Source organism: Physella acuta, unplaced genomic scaffold (assembly GCF_028476545.2).
Source record: "Physella acuta isolate Inbredline_101_S28 unplaced genomic scaffold, ASM2847654v3 ptg000446l, whole genome shotgun sequence".
NCBI classification, from domain to species: Eukaryota; Metazoa; Mollusca; class Gastropoda; family Physidae; genus Physella; species Physella acuta.
The window spans coordinates 110,794-132,421 of record NW_026731965.1 but is presented as its reverse complement, the minus strand read 5'-3'; the positions used below and the strand labels follow the sequence as shown (position 1 = coordinate 132,421).

The 21,628-nt window shown below is 35.7% G+C and overlaps 1 protein-coding gene and 2 non-coding genes across 5 annotated transcripts; 2 read left to right on the top strand and 1 right to left on the bottom strand.

The window, feature by feature from the left end:
• Window positions 1–1,123: 1,123 nt before the first annotated feature.
• Window positions 1,124–15,367, bottom strand: LOC131943196 (alcohol dehydrogenase [acceptor]). 3 transcript variants are annotated; one of them, XM_059303206.1, is made up of 11 exons: window positions 7,516–7,659; window positions 6,624–6,832; window positions 6,345–6,537; window positions 5,295–5,426; window positions 4,451–4,572; window positions 3,789–3,956; window positions 3,265–3,415; window positions 2,711–2,859; window positions 2,387–2,564; window positions 1,995–2,220; window positions 1,124–1,759 (listed from the first exon to the last, which is right to left on the bottom strand). In XM_059303206.1, exons 1-11 carry the CDS (start codon window positions 7,649–7,651, stop codon window positions 1,609–1,611), a joined length of 1,815 nt encoding a protein of 604 aa, XP_059159189.1. In that variant the 5' UTR covers window positions 7,652–7,659; the 3' UTR covers window positions 1,124–1,608. The 3 variants fall into 3 exon arrangements, with proteins under 3 accessions (XP_059159189.1, XP_059159188.1, XP_059159186.1); XM_059303205.1 differs by lacking the exons at window positions 1,995–2,220; window positions 2,387–2,564; window positions 2,711–2,859; ... (5 more) ...; window positions 6,624–6,832; window positions 7,516–7,659 and adding exons at window positions 8,896–9,121; window positions 9,285–9,462; window positions 9,621–9,769; ... (5 more) ...; window positions 13,910–14,118; window positions 15,185–15,367 and having other exon boundaries at window positions 1,165–1,759; XM_059303203.1 differs by lacking the exons at window positions 1,124–1,759; window positions 1,995–2,220; window positions 2,387–2,564; ... (6 more) ...; window positions 6,624–6,832; window positions 7,516–7,659 and adding exons at window positions 8,350–8,813; window positions 8,896–9,121; window positions 9,285–9,462; ... (6 more) ...; window positions 13,910–14,118; window positions 15,185–15,366.
• Window positions 15,368–19,015: 3,648 nt separating this feature from the next.
• Window positions 19,016–19,134, top strand: LOC131943213 (5S ribosomal RNA). The gene has a single exon (XR_009386868.1). It is a non-coding gene; the product is annotated as a 5S ribosomal RNA (ribosomal RNA).
• A 2,343-nt stretch (window positions 19,135–21,477) lies between these two features.
• Window positions 21,478–21,596, top strand: LOC131943209 (5S ribosomal RNA). Its single transcript, XR_009386864.1, has one exon. It is a non-coding gene; the product is annotated as a 5S ribosomal RNA (ribosomal RNA).
• Window positions 21,597–21,628: the final 32 nt, after the last annotated feature.

Below are 21,628 nucleotides of genomic sequence, written 5' to 3'. Positions count from 1 at the left end.
AATCGATGTTTTTTACACAAATTTTGATAAAGGAGTAAAATAATATAAATGACAAATTTGAAATCAAGAAAATTATTTGTTGTTTCTACTCCATTGATGTTCAGATCTCATTATAGGAGCACAGTTTAAAAGGTACAACATTTCTTCAGGACTCGCAAACTTAACAGTAACACTATACTTAGTTCCCTTGAACATATTGAGTTATTACACGCACACACCGTTTTATTGGTAGTTTTAGCGTTTCATATTGCTTTTACCATCTTAAAATTGATCCTTCTTGATGTCGTGATGATTTCTAATTATTCGACCTCATCTAGATTGCTAATGTGTTGGTTTATGCGAGGAACATGTGACACAATTTGTCCTTGATTTACCATAACTAAACGATGACGCCTTGAGGGAACGTGAATAATAGACAAAAATAAACGAGGAAATGAAACCAGGAAATGAAGCTTTGCTATTAGCATATGTTTGGTTCTTAAAACATGCTAAAATTTATAAAGGACTTATTCTTTGCCACAAATTTGGAAACTATAACGAAAGGGAAAAATGGTTATTTCGAGCATCTATATATATAATTCTCTTCTGGGAGACGCTAGAAAACAAGCTGTAAGCGCGCTCCCTACCACCCCACCCCTACATGGTCTGGTGAGCTGTGGTTCACGCTAAATTCGATTTTTAAAAAAAAAATTACGTTTTTGCACCTTGATAAACTAGAAGTTTTATAAAACTACAAAAAAAAAATAAAAAATAAATAATTACAGATGTACTGCGGCAGTGATTGTTCTACAGTAACTAGCATGAGTTGAAGTGTGAAAAATATGCAAACATTAAAACCTTTTTTCTGACTTATCGCTCCTGTTTAAATAGACCAATAAGGGCATCCGTAATGCTCATTTAAATAATTTTGTACTGAGTAAATTAAAAGAAATATATTCTCTTAATTATTATTTAAAAATAGCATGCCAAAGAATTTGGGAAACATTGGTTTAAGCCTACCTATGTTTTGTGAAGTAAAGAACAACTCAACATTTCTTCAGATAACACAATCTTGTATTATATAGCTTTATTCACTACTAGTGTTTGATTCAATATTATTTATCACATACGTCATTTTCATTTGTTATAAGGTTTAGTACAAAAACAATTATGGTAATTTTAAAATTACAATTAACAACGACAAATCAACAAGACCATCAATGCATGATTAAATAAAATTAAAACAATTTTTTTTAAAAATTGCTTACAATGAACATTTGATGAGGTGTGTGCAAATGTGTGTATATGTAAATGTGTATGCGTGTAAATGTGTATCCGTGCGAGTGAGTGCGCGCGCGTGCTAACGCAAGGTAGATAATGAAATAAATGCTTCTATCAAGAAACTTCATATAACCATAGGCTATAAGGACAAGAATAAATCTATTTTTATGACAATCTATTCACAAACAATTGACAGTAAGTTATTTGCTGACTCCACGTGAGAGCGGCTTCTCAGCTAACAAAAACACAAAATAAAACATATATTTAGAATTATATTCCTGTGTATATTGAAAAGCTACAAGGTGAAATTATTATTTAACTTTTTAAAGTTGACTGCGTAATAACAGTTCATACATTTTCAGCTGGTAAGGGTTTCTTCCCTTTAATCATGTCTGCTGCCTTCTCAGCTATCATAACAACAGGAGCATTTGTGTTCCCTGACACAATCCATGGCATCACAGAGGCGTCTACCACACGGAGGCCTGATATACCACGAACCCTGGGATTGTATTTCATAATATATTGAGTGTAAATATCATAAAACCTCTTGAACTAGTTTTTTAATGCTTGTAAAATGTTTTAAAACATGTATTTTCTTTTTAGAATTTAATCGTTATCAGATCATTATTTATTTATTATCGTCGATGCGATCAGTCATGCAGTATGTCTAAATACACACAGTTTTGATGAAAAACCAAATACAATAACAACATAATAAAATAATAGATGTTTACCTTAACTGTGAATCAACGACGGACGTTGGATCACCTTTTGGTCCCATTTTGCAAGTGCCAACAGGATGGTAGATAGACAGAGGTCTCTGTTTGATCACACATGCCCAGTATTCGTTGGATTTGAACTCGTGCTGTTTACACGATGACGAGGGTTTTTTCTCTGTGAACTCTGCAACAATGGCTTTCATAGGGCCAGAGTTTACAATATTCTCACACTCGTGAACACCTGAAGGAAATACAAGAATTCTTTTCGTAAAATTACATTTGTGTTTTTATTTTTTATGTCAAAGGTTAAGTTAACAAAAATTCGGTAGATTAATTTCGTAACGACTAAATTCGTATGCCTGTAATTATTGTGTGTAAAGTGTGAAATCACACATTGTACTGTGTACCTCTAACCAACAGATCGATATCCTCTTGTTGTTCTAAATAGTTAGGAACAATAACCGGGTAATCGAATGGATCACTGGATCTAAGAGTTATCTTCCCTCTACTTTCAGGTCTAATTAAAGACGGTAAACACATGAATCCATAAGAAACTTCATTTCTTGGGGCCATCTCTTCTGTGATCTACGCGTAAGAGGAATACATTTCATGATCAATTTCATTCTTCAAACTAACACAGAGGTTAAAAGCTACCATATTTAGTTATAGACAAGTAAAAATTAGAAACTATATTACCGTTACGATATTTGAACAGTATTTATAATACATACATGATCTGTATAGCCGTATTTTTGGTGGGACGTATGAGGCAGTAGACTAACAAAGTGGATCTCCAGATCAGGCCAATCTTTTTCTCTTGTGGCAGCAGTTGTACTTTTAAATGCTAGGTGTTGGACGGCAAATGGGGAGGTGAGGGGACCTGGGAGTATAACAATCATGTCTTTTAATCATGTCTTTTATTGTGACGTCGTTCAAAACAATCAATTCAGTTAATATCTACGACATTACAAGCCTGACAGTGTGAATTATGAGTTCCCCAAGTCATCGGTATATACACTGAATTGGTCAGGCCGTACAGCTTTTTGCAATGACGAAATAAAATATTGGACAGCACTACTATTTCCGTTTTGGTTTAAAATGATAATTGATTATTAAAACAAAACGCTGCGTAAAATTTATTTTTGAAGTAAAATTACCCCCAAAATGCTGATTTCTTAGCAAAAAGACCATAATTTATGGTGTATAAGGAAACACATTTGGTCTTATAACGCAATAAGAAGAAACACAACGATAGAATACATCGAGGTTAAAAATCCAATATCACCTGTGCCGAATAAATAGTATTCGATCATCGTCCACCAGCTGGTGAGTGTATCGAGGCTGAGGGTCAGAGACTGGTTGATGCTCACACCCAGGTCAAACATCAGGTGATCCTGCAGGTTTTCTCCCACAGGTAGGTCAGCTACAACAGGGATCTGGCATACAGTAGCAACAAATCAACACACGTAAACTGTTGTTTTTTTTTTTGACAAGTAATACAAATGTCCAAAAATAAACGTTTATACAATGCTACATTAAAATATACTTAATTATGCTATGGGCTAGTTTGACTGTCGAGTAGCCTTTAATGACATAGATAAAAAAGAAAGTGTCAATTTTTTGCATTCGGTCAAGTGTCCATTCGGATATTTGTCCAGTCGGGCGTTTGTCGCGCTCGGAAAAGTGCCCATTCGAGAAAACTGCCTTTGAGCAGGCGGCATTTGGGAAATTGTCTTTCGGGAATTTGTAGTAGACCCATTTAAAGGTAACAACCTGAAAGTTAAAACAAACTACAGTACAGGAAAATACCTGTAAACTTTCCAAATGTGTTTTGGGGCCGATGCCAGACAACATGAGAATCTGTGGAGAGCCTACAGACCCGGCAGACAAAATGACCTCCTTTTTTGCGTGAACTCTGAACTTGCGGCCATTTTTAATCACCTCAACGCCAGTCGCTTTATTCTTTTCAATGGTTATCTGGTGAAAATACATAGATCTATTACAGGAACCTTATAATTAATGTAGGCATCTATTAAATTACCCTGTACATAAAACTCTTATTTGTTACCTGATACACAATTCGAATGTATAACATTAAACAGTCTATAGAGTAAATTTATTATAGATTACTTGTATCTGAAAACCAAAATTATAATCTTTCGTAAAATAATTTTCAAAGTCAGTCCATGCCTAATATCATCACTTTCTTTATCTTAAGTTATTTTCGTATTTGAAGACACAAAAGAAAGTATTGCTAGTATTTTTAAAAAATACAATGTTCGTATATACAAGAAATTATAGTGTTACTGATATATATATATATATATATATATATATATATATATATATATATATATATATATATATATAGTATCGTGTTAAAAGAAAATACTTTTTAATTAACTTAAAATTAAAATAATTTCTGATGATTTTAATAAATGTGTCAAATCTTAAGCAATCGCCGATCTGACCTTCTGGACGTGTGAGTGAGTGGACACGTGTAAGTTTGACCTGCTCGAGTCTGAGTGGATGTAAGCCTGGCTTGTTGACCAACGTTCGCTGTTCTTTGTGTTGAGTTGGGAGTAGGATATTCCTGAGGGTAGTCATATTGAAGAAGAGAAGATTTACAGGAAACAAACACATGCACATATCTGGGAAGCGTGATCAATTAGGACGGGGGAGCAGACGAGGACATAAAATTACGTATCAACAAGGCTAGATGTGCCTTCAACTCACTGCGCCCGATGTGGAGGTGCACGGCCCTGTCACTGCGGAGCAAAACTGGGATTTCAACACAAATGGCTCGGAGTCTTGGGGGTTTACAAAGGCAAATACCGATAGGCTACAGTCATCGATCATAAACAAACGCTTACGACATATACTTAAAATAAGATGGCCAGACAAAATATCAAACAAAGACCTGTGGCAAATTTTAAAACAACAGCCAATAGAGAAGGATGTCAAGGCCCGTATATGGGGATAGATTGGACACATGCTAAGAAGAGAAAAAGATGATATTGCAAAACATGCAATGGACTGGAATCCCCAGGGAAAAAGGAAAGTCGGCCGGCCAAAAAAAAAACATTGAAAAGAACGGTAAAGGAAGAGGCCAAGACAGTCGGGCTCACGTGGGCAAAGATTAAGGGAGCAGGCCAAAAACCGAGTCCGCTGGACATGTGTAATTGAAGCCCTTTGCTCTTCAGGGGCCACAAAGGAATGATGATGATGATGAATCATATTGAAACATCCAACGTGTTTTCTTTTTTAAAAAAAATATTACTACACTACTTTTGTAATAGTTTGCGCATCGGATACCTTCCATAGTTTTTCCGTTGTAGTCTGGGTTGATTGGGTAACCAGAGGCGTTTGCTGCTTCAAGCAATGTCTCAGCGAAAGGGAGAAACGAGGGGTGGTTGATCTGCACTGGCCCGGCCTTCCCTCGGTACACTAACACAGAAAAATGAAAAAAAAATACAACATTCGAGGTTAGTGTAGAGTTGGGAATAACCAGGTTCAAAGATTGTATTTTGTGACTGCTTACTGCATGATCAAGACATATAACATCCTTACAAGTTTGTATAAGATATATATATATATATATATATATATATATATATATATATATATATATATATATATATATATATATATATATATATATATATATAATTCGTATTTGAGCTAACTGGGTACAATGTAGTGTTCGTGTAAGTTATTGATTAACATATGATGAAAATCAAAGAGCTCAATTCGATACAATTAAAGAAAAAGTGTTTTTTTTAAAAAGTCTCAATGTGATAGTTAATTTGTAACTGTATTTACAAGAATGATGTAGCTAGTTATGTGAATCATTAACACATCCATTTACACTCACACACTTGCGCTATGCCAGTTGGTGCTTGATAGAGACTGACTGGTCGGAAAAGCAAATCATCATAGTGGAGTGTAAAATACAATGATTGTAATACTTCAAAACCCGCAAATCAATTATATAATTTCATAAACCGACAACTCAGTCATATGAATACACATTGTAGTATTGATATAAAATTTTTGCAATTATCTTCAAAGCAGTTGCAGTCAACCGTGCAAGTACCAAGGGGAAACGGCCAGGGAGATAAAGGAGAAACTTGTTTGTCATTAGGGACTTGACCCGATTGTAATTTGAATGTGCGGAGAAATCAGCTGATGTGTCTCAATGACCCTTTAATAGCTTATGGAATAGATGACATTATACATGTGTATGTGTGTGTGTGCGTACGTGCGTGTGTGTGTGTGATAATCAAAATGTATTTTTTTTTATTTTTAAAGTTGCATGCACTTAACAATGAATATACTTAACTAATGTATTTACAATCACTCTACCTGAATCCCTTAGTTCAGGTACTTTAATGTCCTCAGATTTCTTGAAGTAAGGCAAGACGTGTCTGTAGTCCCACTCATCAGTGCCCAGGTATTGAGCCCACCTGTCGTAGTCGTGTCTAGAACCACGGACCCATCCCATGCCGTTCAAGCTTCCAGAACCTCCCAAGACCTTACCTCTAGGCCAAAACGATCTCTGAAATGGGCACATTCTGTTTTTTTTTATTCATCATAAACGTTTAACAAGAGATCAACTCGCAACATCTGCACAACTTTACTTACACCTCCTACAAATCCCTGCAACCTGCCGTCCTGTGGCTCAGTGTAATACTCCCAGTCCACATTACTACCCATGGTCAGAAGAGCCAGTCCGGGTATTCGGATAATGGAGTTACCCAGGTCACTCTCTCCGGCTTCCAACAACAGCACCGTGACATCCCGTGTTTCAGACAACCTTCCGGCTACGACACAGCCTGCGGTGCCGGCACCAACTGAAGAGAAAGCCAATAGGATTAGACTTACATCGATCGAGGATAAGCAGGAACATTCATTTATAAAGAGCTTTAAAATAGGATCGTGCATTGATCAATGTTACATACTTGTAAATAAGCTTTTATATATATATATATATATATATATATATATATATATATATATATATATATATATATATATATATATATATATATATATATTCTCATACCGTCACTATAACTGATTCAAGATTCTTAACGATAGTACCCCAGAACATGGTCCTTTTAAACCTATGAGACAGTTTATAGCGATGTTAAGTGTTTTTAGACATTATTCTCTTATCGTAGGGGTGATGGGGCATTTAAATTTTTGTTGGGGAAGGGGTAGGACAAACGGACACTCGTTACATTCTTCTATGTGGAGGTAGTACCCTCCCCCCCCCCCCCCTGAAGAATTATTCTGAAAGAATTCCATGGACCCCAGAGCATTACCATACTCTTAACTCTTGTCAGAAAACTTGCTTTGAAAGTTATTATGTATTATATATTCTACAGTTTCTGTTTATGGCTTTTAATAACTCTCTTTAAAACCACTAACGTTTACCACTTTCAACAACCATATACCAAACTCATGTACTATTACAAAGGTCAAAATAATACTTGACCTAATGACCTACTTTAAAAAAGAAATACAAACCTACCTATAATGTATTCGTAAGATGCATTGAATTTGTCTATCATATAATCCCTGTGTTGAGTAGCCCTCTGGTCCACTATAAACACTTTAACACAGACAGCAGCCACCAGTACAAGTAACGTCCACAGTAGACCAGACATGTTTACGTATTGTGAATTTAATGTGCTAGGTAAAAAAATAAAGAGCTCTACCCTGACCTCGGTTGTTTTTGTTTTGTTGCGTGCACTAATTCGTTGCGTTTGTTCTAAGCTAAGCAGCATTGACATTTGCGTGTGTACTTCTACGCTGGCGATATTCCTGTTTATGTCGCGATTTGAATATTTTATTGGAAGGCTGGAACAGTATGTGCTATCTATTAGATTTCAGTGTATAGAGACATTTGAATTAACTGTAGTCATTTACACACTTATGTAAGCTCTTGAGTAATTGGAACGTGAGTGTGCGGGCGCATAAAACGAATGAAACGTTTGATACCCATGCATTATATTCAGCTTAGATATAATGAATTATCACTTAAGTATACAAATTTGACATTTTTACACGAAAACTGAAGCACTGTAACAAGAAGGTTATGAAAACATTTCATTTTATTAAAAAATATAGAATAAACATCCGTACAAGTCTAATGGAAGAAATCAAACGGTTAAAACATGAACGATGAAAGAAAGATTTGTGCTTTGAATACAATAACTTCCTTTTCCACACTTTCGAATGCGTCTCAGTTTAAATGTGTCTTTTTATTTTTTAGTATTGGAATGGTGCGTGGTTATCTATTCTACTTACATTTATTGTCTCTGTACATGTACACTAATTATGTACAAATTAAAATCAAGTCAGCTGAATTTGATCTTTTATTTTGTCCAAATCAATTGTCAGTACTGGACGTGTAACTTTCAGAAGCAAACAATTTACAATGTATTATGTGACAAACAAATATTTAAGTTTATATGCTGGGATATAAAAAAAAGAGAAACATTAACAATAGTAACATCCCTTTTTTGTGTGTAAACTTAAAATAACTTTTTATGCAAAGCAATCCTAGGAAGTGATAAAAAATAATAACCTTGTACACGTTCTATATTAAAACATGTAATACCTTGTTAAACAAATATTTCTAGCAATTATAAAAACATAATACTAAAGAAGCGTTTTTATATATGTTCAGCTGGCAGTGGTTGTTTCCCTTTAATCATGTCCGCTGCCTTCTCAGCTATCATAACAACAGGAGCATTTGTGTTCCCTGACACAATCCATGGCATCACAGAGGCGTCTACCACACGGAGGCCGGATATACCACGAACCCTGAAAAAATAGTTTTAAAATTAGACTGAAATAATTTTAGTTTTTAACAATTGGATAACATGAATTCAATAAGATGATATACCTCAACTGGGAATCAACGACCGCTGATGGGTCTCCGTTTGGTCCCATTTTGCACGTGCCAACGGGATGGTAGACCGTTAGGGGTCTCAGTTTGATAGCACATCCCCAGTACTCTTTGGATTTGAACTTGTACTGTTTACACTGGCTTGCTGGATCTTTTTCGGTGAACTCAGCACCAATAGCTTTCATAGTGGCCGTATTGAGAATCTTTTCACATTCTTCAACACCTACAGATATTGTATTTAAAAAAATGGAATTTTTTTGTCTTATATTTTTACTCTATCAGTACTGCATCAAACTCTATAAAAGAATCTATTAATTTAAAAAATATAACATAATAAAATATGAAACAATTAAAGTAAAAACCAAACCTAGACTCACAGAACGTACCTCTAATTAACAAATCAATATCCTCTTGTTTCACTAGGTAGTTTGCCGAAATGAATGGGTAATCAAATGGATCTTTGGACCGGAGAGTTATGGTCCCTTTACTTTCTGGTCGCAACAATGTTGGTAGAAACATAAACCCATACTGCTGACCATCCCTTGGGGTCATCTGACTCTTTACCTGCAGCAAATAAACGAGCATTCTAAACCATATTATACAATTTAAATACAAAATAATTATAATTATATAATCAAAATGAGTAGTAATTTAAAAAATAGTGTTCAGAACTGAAACACGATTTAAGATTTGAACAAGTGGAAATAATCAAATATGCGTACACTGTCGTGGTATCCGTAAGGTTGATTCTGTGATCCAGAAAGTATACTAGCAATGTGTATCTGCAAATCTGGCCAGTCTCTTTCTTTGGTGGCCGCTGTTGTGCTTTTAAAAACCACATTATTCATTGCAATCGGTATGGTGAAGGGTCCTGGGGGGAGATAAGGCAACACTTGAGTTTTCTGACTTTTTGAAAGCAGAACATTTTTTTGTAAACTTAAAAAAAAACGATTGAAATATAGATTCAATAACCTTTTCTTTTTGTTTTAGCTTCAAAATGTGCATAACTATTTCACACAAAACCCAACGACATTATAAATATACAAGAACAAACGGTGGAAAGGTGTGGCTGAATGGTTAATCGCTCGACTTCAAACTCCAGAGTCTCGAGTTCGGATCCTGGGCTCGAGTTCTTGGGACGTGTTAGATCCACCCAATGCTTATCTATCAGCGCTAAACATGTATGTTTATAGCTGAAAGTTTTTCAAACAGTACTGTAACATATTGTGAATAAAAATGTTACCTATACCAAGTAACTAGAATTGGTACACCTTGTAAGTGTTAACTTGGCCAGTCAAAAAGTGTTGAAACATTTAGTATTTTCTTACTTTTTTTATTGTTCTTAATTTTTAGTGTTGAAAGGGATCGTACTCGAGACTTTTCGGTTAAGAAACCATGAGCTTTTACTGACTTGACCACGCCGAACCCTTTCCAACACAATTAAGTATACGTGTAAACCGATTAAGCGCCATTGAGGCCATTGACTCAAATTTAAGCCTGTTTTTCTTTCTGGATTTGCTCCCATAGCCCTTATCCAACCAAGAACAAGCTACAAGGCAGCAGTTGTTTTGATTTGTCTCTCCTAGAAGAGTGGCTGTCCCCAGCTAACGAGCCTCATCTGCTCGAGGGTTCGAACTAGCAACCATAAGCTCTTACCGACTCGACCACGCCGACTCCAATTTTGTATCTAAAAGTGTTACCTTTGCCAACCAAATAGTATTGTTACATTTTGTATCTGAAAGTGTTACCTTTGCCAAGCACATAGTATTGTAACATTTTGTATCTGAAAGTGTTACCTTTGCCAAGCACATAGTATTGTAACATTTTGTATCTGAAAGTGTTACCTTTGCCAAGCAGATAGTATTGTAACAACGGCCACCAACTAGCCAATGAGCTGAGAGCTGTAGTTAACGGTTCCTTGATGCTAACACCCAACTCAAACATCAGGTGATCCTGTAAATTTTCTCCCACAGGTAGGTCAGCAACAACAGGGATCTAGCACAATAATCAAAGGTTTCACTTCATTAAATTAGTGATTTAAATATTAATATTATTTTATTAAAGTCAAATTATTTTTCAGATTACTTTTTCGGAAAAGGGAAAATTTATGAAACAAAATATTTGCATTCCCAAGACTCCAATAAATACGGTCAAATATTTAACACACTTTTAAAGGTTTAATATCATTATAACTTGCTTAAAATGTATTATTAACAATAATGCATGCTTTTGTACACTTTAAAACAAATTAATACTCTCAGAAAAAAAGGTTCCAAAACTGGTGAATATTGACACTGTGTACAGATGTAACTTTCTAATCACTGTGATTATTTGTAGATAATGTAATATATGATGAATATGTATACAACTCAATTTATAACATTATCTCTGCCATTGCAATAACATCTCTTGGGTCTAGGTTAAAGAATAATGTTTAGTATAAGTTTATAAAAACATAATACCTGTAAACTTTCCAAATGTTTTTTAGGGCCAATGCCAGACAGCATGAGAATCTGTGGAGAGCCTACAGACCCCGCAGACACGATGACCTCTTTTTTTGCATGGACTCTGAACTTGCGGCCATTTTTAATCACGTCAACACCAGTTGCTTTATTGTTTTCAATGATTATCTGAATACAAACAAATAGATTTTAAATGCTAATATAACATTAAAAGAAATTACAACCCGAAAAAAATATGTTGAAAATTGCGAAATTCTCTTAATTGACATTTACACAATTTTTAACGTGAATAAAATGAAGTAGGTATCCACGAGTTGTTAACAAATTATTGCTTGATTGCTAGCGCCTTTAGAGTTAATTAAAATGTTTTTGAATATTACAAGAAACGAAATTAGTTTTATCGTTTTCAGTTAGGTATTTGTGTGAACTTGTGAAAATTATGATACATATTGCAATCATAATCAATGAATTATATGATAATAAAATTAGTGTTTTAAAAATGTACGTTTACAACGTCATGTGATAAATTTAGACTTGCTACTAATAACACATAATAATTAAAAATATTATTTTAAAAATTTATAAAAATAAAAGATTTAATTAAACCATAACCTTCTGGACGTGCGATTGTACAGACACGTGTAAATTCGGTCTGGTCGAGTCTGAATGGATGTAAGCATCGCTTGTTGACCACCGTTCGCTGTTCTTGGTGTTAATTTGAACGTAAGATATTCCTGGGGATAATAGAGTTCAAGCTATATAGACACGTAACATTATATTCATAGTCAGGTGAGCGAGAATGATTTGAGCAATACCTTCCATTGTTTTCCCATTGAAGTCTTGGTTGGTGGGGTACCCAACAGAGTTGGCTGCCTCGACTAATTTGGCAGCAAATGGTAAAATATCAGGACGACTAATCTTCACTGGACCGTCTTTACCGTGGTACGCTGGCGTAGGAAATATTTGAAAAATTCTATAATTTTAGTGTGGAAGTTTCGATACAAATTGGATTAAATCGTTAAATTTTATAAAGAATAAAAATGCATTCTCATGTAAGATCGATGATAACATTATTGTTTTACACTAATATATGGACGCACTGCCGCTTGTAAGTGAAATAAAATACATCGAATTTAGTTTTATTAAAAGACAATTATTCTTAATATTTAAAGGCCTTACTTTTATCACCAAGTTTTATATAAAAAAAGGTAAAAAATATAAAAATGTATAAGCACTGAATAAAATGCACTTTGCAAATTAAATATGCCCCGGGTACCTGAATCCCTTAGCTCAGGTATGTTCATGTCCTCAGATTTCTTGAAGTAAGGCAAGACGTGTCTGTAGTCCCAGTCAGTGGTTCCCAGGTAATCAGCCCACCTGTTGTAGTCGTGTCTGGAACCACGGACCCACTGCATGCCATTGATGCTGCCAGAGCCTCCCAAGACTTTTCCTCTAGGCCAGAACGATCTCTGGGTTTTAGATAATATTATTAATTTTTTTTTAAAATCATAATTAGTCTCCTCAAAAATAGCTGTGCACAGGTCACAAAGGTGTACATCACACCCAACTACTCATCAATTTATTTTTATGAAAAATCCCAAATATTCAAACTAGATAAATTTTTTTCCAAAACTAAACAAATCTATATCAACTCACAACCCAACATATTACATTCAAACATGCACGCAATAAATAACCATTAGCTTTCACAACAAAATACATTGTCGTCAATTACACCCTCAATACATTCATGCCAACTTACCCTCGCCCCCCCCCCCCCCCTCCCAAAAAAAAAGAACAACCCATGATCACTTGCAACAAAATACTTATCAAACTTCATCCAAAATAACCCAAGTTAACTTACAACAAAATTCCAGTCAAACTGCATCCCATGGATCTTTATCATTGTATAACTGAATTAGTGAAAAGACTTATACTTAAGTCCACAAACACAAAATCCCTATGAACTTCGTATCGAATTTAAAACCGTTTCAAATTACACTATAATACATGCCTGTCAACTTACACTCCTGATAAACCAGTGTGAACTTACATTCCTGATAAAACAGCTTACATTCCATATAAAACCATGGCAACTTACATGTCAACTTACATTCCCGATTTAAAAAAAATTCAAATTACATTCCAGATAAAACCATGTCAACTTACACTCCCGATAAAACCATGTCAACTTACACTCCCAATAAAACCATGTCAACTTACACTCCCAATAAAACCATGTCAACTTACACTCCCGATAAACCCATGTCAACTTACATTCCCGATAAACCCATGTCAACTTACACTCCCTATAAACCCATGTCAACTTACACTCCCGATAAACCCTTGTCCTATTACATTCCAGATAAAAACCCATGTTAACTTATATTCCTGATAAACACATGCCATTTAACACTCCCGATAAACCCATCTCAACTTACACTCCCGATATACCCTTGTCAACTTACACTCCCGATAAACCCATGTCAACTTACACTCCCGATAAACCCATGTCAACTTACACTCCCGATAAACCCATGTCAACTTACATTCCCGATAAACCCTTGTAGTTGTCCATCTTGAGGCTGTGTGTAGTACCCCCAATCCACGCTACTGTTCCAGTTAACAAAAGACAGCCCTGGAATTTTGATTAAAGAGTTGCCTACGTCACTCTCCCCGGCCTCCAACAACAGCACGTTGACGTCACGGTCTTCAGACAACCTGCCTGCCAGCACACAACCTGCGGTTCCAGCTCCAACTAAAAAGGGACAGAAAATTGTGTGAATGGACGGCGTGGCCTAGCCTCTAACCCTAAGGTCTCGAGTTCGAATCCGGGTTCAAGTAAGTAGAATATCCCTGAGTCCACCCAGCACTGTTGGGGTACCTCACTCATGTTAGGGGTAAAAAAAAAGGCGCCTGGGCAAAGCGCTGACCACAATATTCCTACAAATCCCATAGTCACTGAAACAGACAAACTCTACTTCATCGTGAAAAGAAACGCGAATTAAAATTTACATTCTGATAAAATATACGTAAGCTTCACTTCTAATAGTGTATTGAATTTGTTTTTTTTTTTTAATTTTTTTTTTATTTAGAACATTTAGCTGATAGTTCAAAATATTTTGATTTACAGATTACTATTACAGGAATAATTAAGGGATTAGATAATTATTACTGAGAACTATAATGTCTTTATTTTTTACTTCTACGCCTATTTATACATATTCATTGTTGCTACCTAGGTAGACAAAAACAGACACTACACTTCTAAACCGTTGCCGATTATCAACTACCACAGCGAACCTTTCGTTAACGCTTATACGTAACTACACCCCGTCCTGATATTCATTACTCATGTTCACTGATCCGTTTGGCACGTCGAATGAAGTCATAGCTTGATACTAAAAGTTTTGTGGATTTCTTTGTTAGTAATGGGGTTAACATCATTTTGGGGGGGGGGGGGGGGGGGGAATATGGTTTGGTAATGCTTCAATCTGCTCAAAACTTTGCTATTTAAAACAAGGAATGTTTAATCCAAACGTTGCATAATTTAACATTCAGTGTTTTTACATAGCAGTAGAGCAGCAAAATTAAATAACAAGCAAAAGTCATGGCTAGAGATAAGACTTCCTCCATACCACCCATTTTCCAACACAAACAAATCACATTATAAATCCCTCGCCCAAACCCTATCCTTATAAACAACACGACGATCACTAGATCACAGTTTTATAATATATTAGCCGAGTAGGCCTTCTTCAATGACCTTTGACATAGGTACTCTTATTTCGTCTAAATTTAGATTAGTATAGAGTAAATCATACCTATAATGTAGTCGTAAGATGCATTGAATTTGTCTATGAAAAAAGCCTTCTGTTGAGTAGCCCTCTGGTCCAGTATAAACACTTTAACACAGACAGCAGCCACTAATGCAAGTAACGTCCACTGTACAGCAGACATGTTTTAACTGTACAGTACCACTGTACACCCCGACCTTACAGTGCACCGAGCTAAATATGGATTGGCGTGACCTCAATAGAGACCTCGCTGTGTTACGGACAACTCCGGCTCGCCTCGTTAGTTTTCTATAGACATAAAACTCGTGCCATGGGAATAACGATCTAGTAGAGGTTAAGTATTTGTTTTAGTGCTATGTGTAGGCCTGTAAACTTGTGCCATGGGAACAACGATCTAGAAGAGGTAAAGTAAATGTTTAATGAAATGTGTATTAACCTGTGCCAGGAATCGACCCAATGATTTAGTATCGGGAACAAAGCATTGATTGCTGCTGAGTTTAAACGAGCTTTATAAAATCAACTATAGCGAATTTACTGCTGAATCTATTATCTTAATGCTTGATTGGTATCTATCCCCATCGTTGAGGTAAATAATTGTGCACATTTTACACACACACACACACACACACATACACACACGCACATACGCACACGCACACGCACACGCACACACACACACACACACATGATAAATAAACTTAATCATACATCATTTTCTAACCACCCTTCATTTTAAAAGAATTATATATATTATATATATATATATTGCTATTTTTGCCTTGGTGTCACCCCCCCTAAATGGTGTCACTCGGTGCGGTCCGCACCCCCCGCCCGCCCCCCCCCCCCCCCCCCCTGGCTACGCCCCTGATAAGGGGACTCGTACATTTCGTGTTAACAAGCGGACGATCGACCGTTAGGACACGCCATCCCATGTGGTGTTACTATCTCCGCTTCAAGTATTCTGACCTAGCCAATCCGAATCACAGTGGCGTCACAAGGTTGGGTGTCACCCGGTGCGGCACCTGATGGTGGCACCCTTCAACCCTTCAATATATATATATATATATATATATATATATATATATATATATATATATATATATATATATATATATATATATATTTATATATATATATATATATCTTCTATATCTTCTATCTATATATATATATAAAGCAATGTATGTGTGTGTGTCTGTCTGTGTGTCTGTCTGTGTGTCTTTTATGCATTATGCATTACCACACCTCTTATCACATCGCCGTGAAACTTTGGGAAGTTGTTGAGAATATTCCTGGGGAGGTTTCTGCGAAAAGAAAAATTTCAAATTCGCAGGGGTGGCGCCTCGGCAGGGCGCGATTTGTTTTTCTCTATATACGGTATATAAAAATAAAAGTCGATTTTGGTTTGGCATCGTTCCTCCGATAGCCATGAGACTTTGGGGAGTTCATTTTACCACTCTAGGGAAGGGTTCTGTAAAAAAAAGTTAATTTCGCAAGGGCGGCGCCACGGGAGGGTCCGATTTTTCTCTATATACGGTATATAAAAATAATAAAAGTGAATTGCAGTGACACCGTTCTTCTGATAGGCATAAAACTTTTGGGAGTTCATTATAAAACTCTAGGGAAGGGTTCTGTAAAAAATTATTTGTAACTTCGCAAGGGCGGCGCCACGGGAGGGTGCGATTTTTCTCAATATACGGTATATAAAAATAAAAGTGACACCGTTATCCGATAGCCATGAGACTTTGGGGGAGATTTGGACACTCCAGAGAAGGTTTCTGTAAAAAAAAAATTTAAATTTCGCAAAGGGCGGCGCCACGGAATGATGGAATGTTTCTCAATATACTGTATATAAAAATAAAAGTCGATTTTGGTTTGACACCATGTATCTGATCGCCATCAAACTTTGGGGAGTTGATTAAAACAATTCAGGGAAGGGTTCTGTAAAAAAAAATCCTTTTTCAATTTCTCAAGGGCGGCGCGACGGGAGTATGCGATTTTTCTCTATATACGGTTTATAAAATAAAAGTCTACTTTGGTTTCACACCGTTCATCCGTGTACCATGAAACTTTGGGGAGATGATTAGATCACTCAATGGTAGGGTTCTGCAAAAAAATATTTTTTATTATTGCAAGGGCGGCGACCCCGGGGGGGGGGGGGGAGAGATTTCTTTTTCTCTATACACGGTATATAAAAAATAAAACTCGGATGCGGTTAATCCGAGTGCCATGAAACTCTAGGGAGTAGATGAGAATACTCCAGAAAATATTTCTGCGAAAAAGAAAAATAAAGTTTCTTATGGGCGGCGCCAAATAGGGTACAACTTTCGTCAATACACGGTTTGGCGCCCTGAGTTTTAGAGCGACTATGTTGGCACTTGGCATACGTTAATCGAGCATCCTGCTTAGCGAGTAAGGGGTACTACTTAAATTATTGTAGGTGATAATCCGAGATTATTTTTATTATAACACACCCTTTATAGGAAGAGTCTATTAGTTTGATACAATTATTAAAAGATTTTTTTAAAGTGCGCGTAACTAACAATCGATTAATAAAAAGTAGGGGTGACAAAACCGATCAAACCATTGTGAAAAAAGGGATGACAGGACTTCTTTCTTAAGTGTTTTAGAAAAGCATCTCACAAATTCGAAACCGACTACACCGTTACATAACACTTTATAAAGACATAACTGATTTTACGTAACCTGTGACCTTGTTACGTCATCCACGACTCCGATGTTTAGCTGTTGGACTTTTTAAAAGTGTGAACACTTTTCATGAACGAGATAGAAGGGTGGAGGGGGGGGGGGGGGGTTATTGAGTTGTGATTGGCACAATTATTAAAGATTTATGGAATCTTCTGAAAAGGGGTGTTAGGCTACGGAAAGTTGTAGACCTAAGCTATTAGATTGTTTATTAAACATCCATCGGTAATTGGAAGCCAACCATTATATATTATTAATCAAATACAAATCCAAGTTATACCATAGCCCTAACCCTAATCCTTGTCCAAATTACTGTAGGTAATAATACTATGATTCCTTCATTATAACACACCTCTTATAGGAAGAGTCTATTAGCTTGATACCAATATTAAGACATTTTTTTACATGCGCGTGCAGAAAATTAAGTAAAGAAGTAGGGGTGTCAGAACAGATCAAACAATTGTGAAAAAAGCATGACAGGACATAATTATGAGTTTTTTAGAAACACAACCCACAAAGTCGAGACCAGCTTATGCCTGGTTACAGAACATTTTTGAATGAAGTAACTGATGTTACATAACCTGTGACATTGTTACGTCATTTACGACATCGCGTTGTCAGGCTAAAAAAAAAGTCAACAGTATATTTTGATGCGACAAGGAAAGGGAATGGGGGTGGGAAGGGGAGTTTAATTTTATCATCACTGTTCAATAATGCAGTATTAAAGAAATCTTCTGAAATATGAGTTTCAACTGCGGAAAAGGAAACAATTTATTGTTTATTACATTATTGAGAGAAATAGGGGTGTCAGAACAGATCAAACCATTGTGAAAAAAGGGATGCCAAGATTAGTTTTGAGGGTTTTAGAAACACGTGAAGTCAAGCAACGTCTTGCGTGGTTAGTAGTTAGATGGGTGACAGCTTGTGAACACCACGTGCTGTAGATTGAAATTTTTTTTTTTTTTTTAATTTTTATTTTTTTATAAAAATGTATTCTTTACTTTTTTTTCAGAAATAAATAGAAGACGAAGGTTGAAATTATTTTTCTTGAGTTATTTTTAATCAACGAATATTAGTTTTTTAGTGCGTGTTGCTTATGTCAAAAGGTTCATGTAGACATCATTATAAAATACTACTTTTTTGTTATTGTATATCTACGGCCATACAATGTTGAAGATACCGGTTCTCGCCCGATCACCGAAGTCAAGCAACATCTGGCGTGGTTAGTACTTAGATGGGTGACCGCTTGGGAACACCACGTGCTGTAGATAGAATTTTTTCATTTTTTTCAAACATTTAGAATTGGGGGTGGGGGGGGGGTGAAATTTCTGTTGTTGGCAAACCTGTTTAATGAATATGGAATCTTCTGAAAAGGGGTGTTAGGCTACGGAAAGTAGTAGGTCTAAAGTATTAGGTTGTTTATTAAAACATCCTTCGGAAATTGAAAGCCAACCATTACATATTATTAATCAAACCCAAATCCAAGTTAGAACAAAGCCCAAACCCTAATCCTTGCCCAAATTACTGTAGGTGATAATCCGAGATTATTTTTATTATAACACACCCTTTCTAGGAAGAGTCTATTAGTTTGATACAAATATTAAGAGATTTTTTAAAAGTGCGCGTAACTAACAATCGATTAATAAAAAGTAGGGGTGACAAAACCGATCAAACCATTGTGAAAAAAGGGATGACAGGACTTCATTCTTGAGTGTTTTAGAAAAACAGCTCACAAATTCGAAACCGACTACACCGTTACATAACACTTTATAAAGACATAACTGATTTTACGTAACCTGTGACCTTGTTACGTCATCCACGACTCCGATGTTTAGCTGTTGGACTTTTAAAAAGTGTGAACACTTTTCATGAACGAGATAGAAGGGCGGAAAGGGGGGGGGGGGGGGGTTGATTGTGTTGTGATTGGCACAATTATTAAAGAATTATGGAATCTTCTGAAAAGGGGTGTTAGGCTACGGAAAGTTGTAGACCTAAACTATTAGATTGTTTATTAAACATCGATCGGTAATTGGAAGCCAACCATTATATATTATTATTCAAACACAAATCCAAGTTATACCATAGCCCTAACCCTAATCCTTGTCCAAATTACTGTAGGTAATAATACTATGATTCCTTCATTATAACACACCTCTTATAGGAAGAGTCTATTAGTTTGATACCAATATTAAGACATTTTTTTACATGCGCGTGTAGAAAATTAAGTAAAAAAGTAGGGGTGTTAGAACCGATAAAAAATTGTGAAAAAAAGGGATGATAGGACATAATTATGAGTTTTTTAGAAACACAACCCACAAAGTCGAGACCAGCTTATGCCTGGTTACATAACATTTTTGAATGAAGTATCTGATGTTACATAACCTGTGACATTGTTGTGTCATTTACAACATCGCGTTGTCAGGCTAAAAAAAAAAAGTCAACAGTATATTTTGGTGCGACAAGGAAAGGGAATGGGGGTGGGAAGGGGAGTTTAATTTTATCATCACTGTTCAATAATGCAGTATTAAAGAAATCTTCTGAAATATGAGTTTCAACTGCGGAAAAGGAAACAATTTATTGTTTTTTACATTATTGAGAGAAATATGGGCGTCAGAACAGATCAAACCATCGTGAAAAAAAAATTCATAAAAAACGTTATAATAACAAGCTTTTATGTAATGATGCACTAAAAAGTAGAAAATAAATTATAGACTACTATTTAAATAACTATAAAGAAAAGCGTGGGTCACTATAGTATCTATTGTATACCTTTACTAATGTTAAGGAAGACACCCACGCTTTTCTTTATAGTTATTTAAATAGTAGTCTATAATTTATTTTCTACTTTTTAGTGCATCATTACATAAAAGCTTGTTATTAAAACGTTTTTTATGAATTTTTTTTCAGTACTTTACATGTTTTATTTACAATAGAGTTACATGACTAAAAACAATTGCGCGCCTACTAAACATCACGTTCAGTAGGCGCGCAATGGTTTTTGAACGCAGCCATTACGTGATGGCGCAGCTATTGAAGGTGATGACGCGTGTGGTGTGGTTGGCTAGACATGCCTACTAATTCGGTCCAAATTTTAATTAATTCATAAAAAATTAATTAGGCATCCAATTAAGTCAAATTTAGTTTCATATTGCATTGTCTTCATGTCTTGACCCACGTGCCAACTGTGAATCGTATCGGTCAAGTAGAACTGTCCGAATTTTCACTCCTACGTTTCTATCTAGACTGACGACAGACTGTCGACAGACAGAGGAAGTGAGTTAAATAAAAGCTTGTAAAAAGGGATGCCAGATTAGTTTTGAAGGTTTTAGAAACACGTGAAGTCAAGCAACGTCTGGCGTGGTTAGTAGTTAGATGGGTGACAGCTTGTGAACACCACGTGCTGTAGATTGAAATTTTTATTTATTTTTAAATTTTTTTTTTTGATAAAAATGTATTTTTTACTTTTTTTTTCAGAAATAAATAGAAGACGAAGGTTGAAATTATTTTTCTTGAGTTATTTTTAATCTACGAATATTAGTTTTTTAGTGCGTGTTGCTTATGTCAAAAGGTTCATGTAGACATCATTATAAAATACTACTTTTTTGTTATTGTATATCTACGGCCATACAATGTTGAAAATACCGGTTCTCGTCCGATCACCGAAGTCAAGCAACATCTGGCGTGGTTAGTACTTAGATGGGTGACCGCTTGGGAACACCACGTGCTGTAGATAGAATTTTTTCATTTTTTTCAAACATTTAGAAT

Bases quoted from the DNA above. Each gene is read 5' to 3' on its own strand.
- LOC131943196 (XM_059303205.1), bottom strand. From the start codon at position 15,320: ATGTCTGCTGTACAGTGGACGTTACTTGCATTAGTGGCTGCTGTCTGT. The intron at 12,830-13,909 runs GTAAGTTGACAT...TCTAAAACCCAG, and splicing joins TACAAGGGTTTATCGGGAAT to AGATCGTTCTGGCCTAGAGG. The intron at 1,760-8,895 runs GTATATCATCTT...ATACAATCCCAG, and splicing joins GTCGTTGATTCCCAGTTGAG to GGTTCGTGGTATATCAGGCC.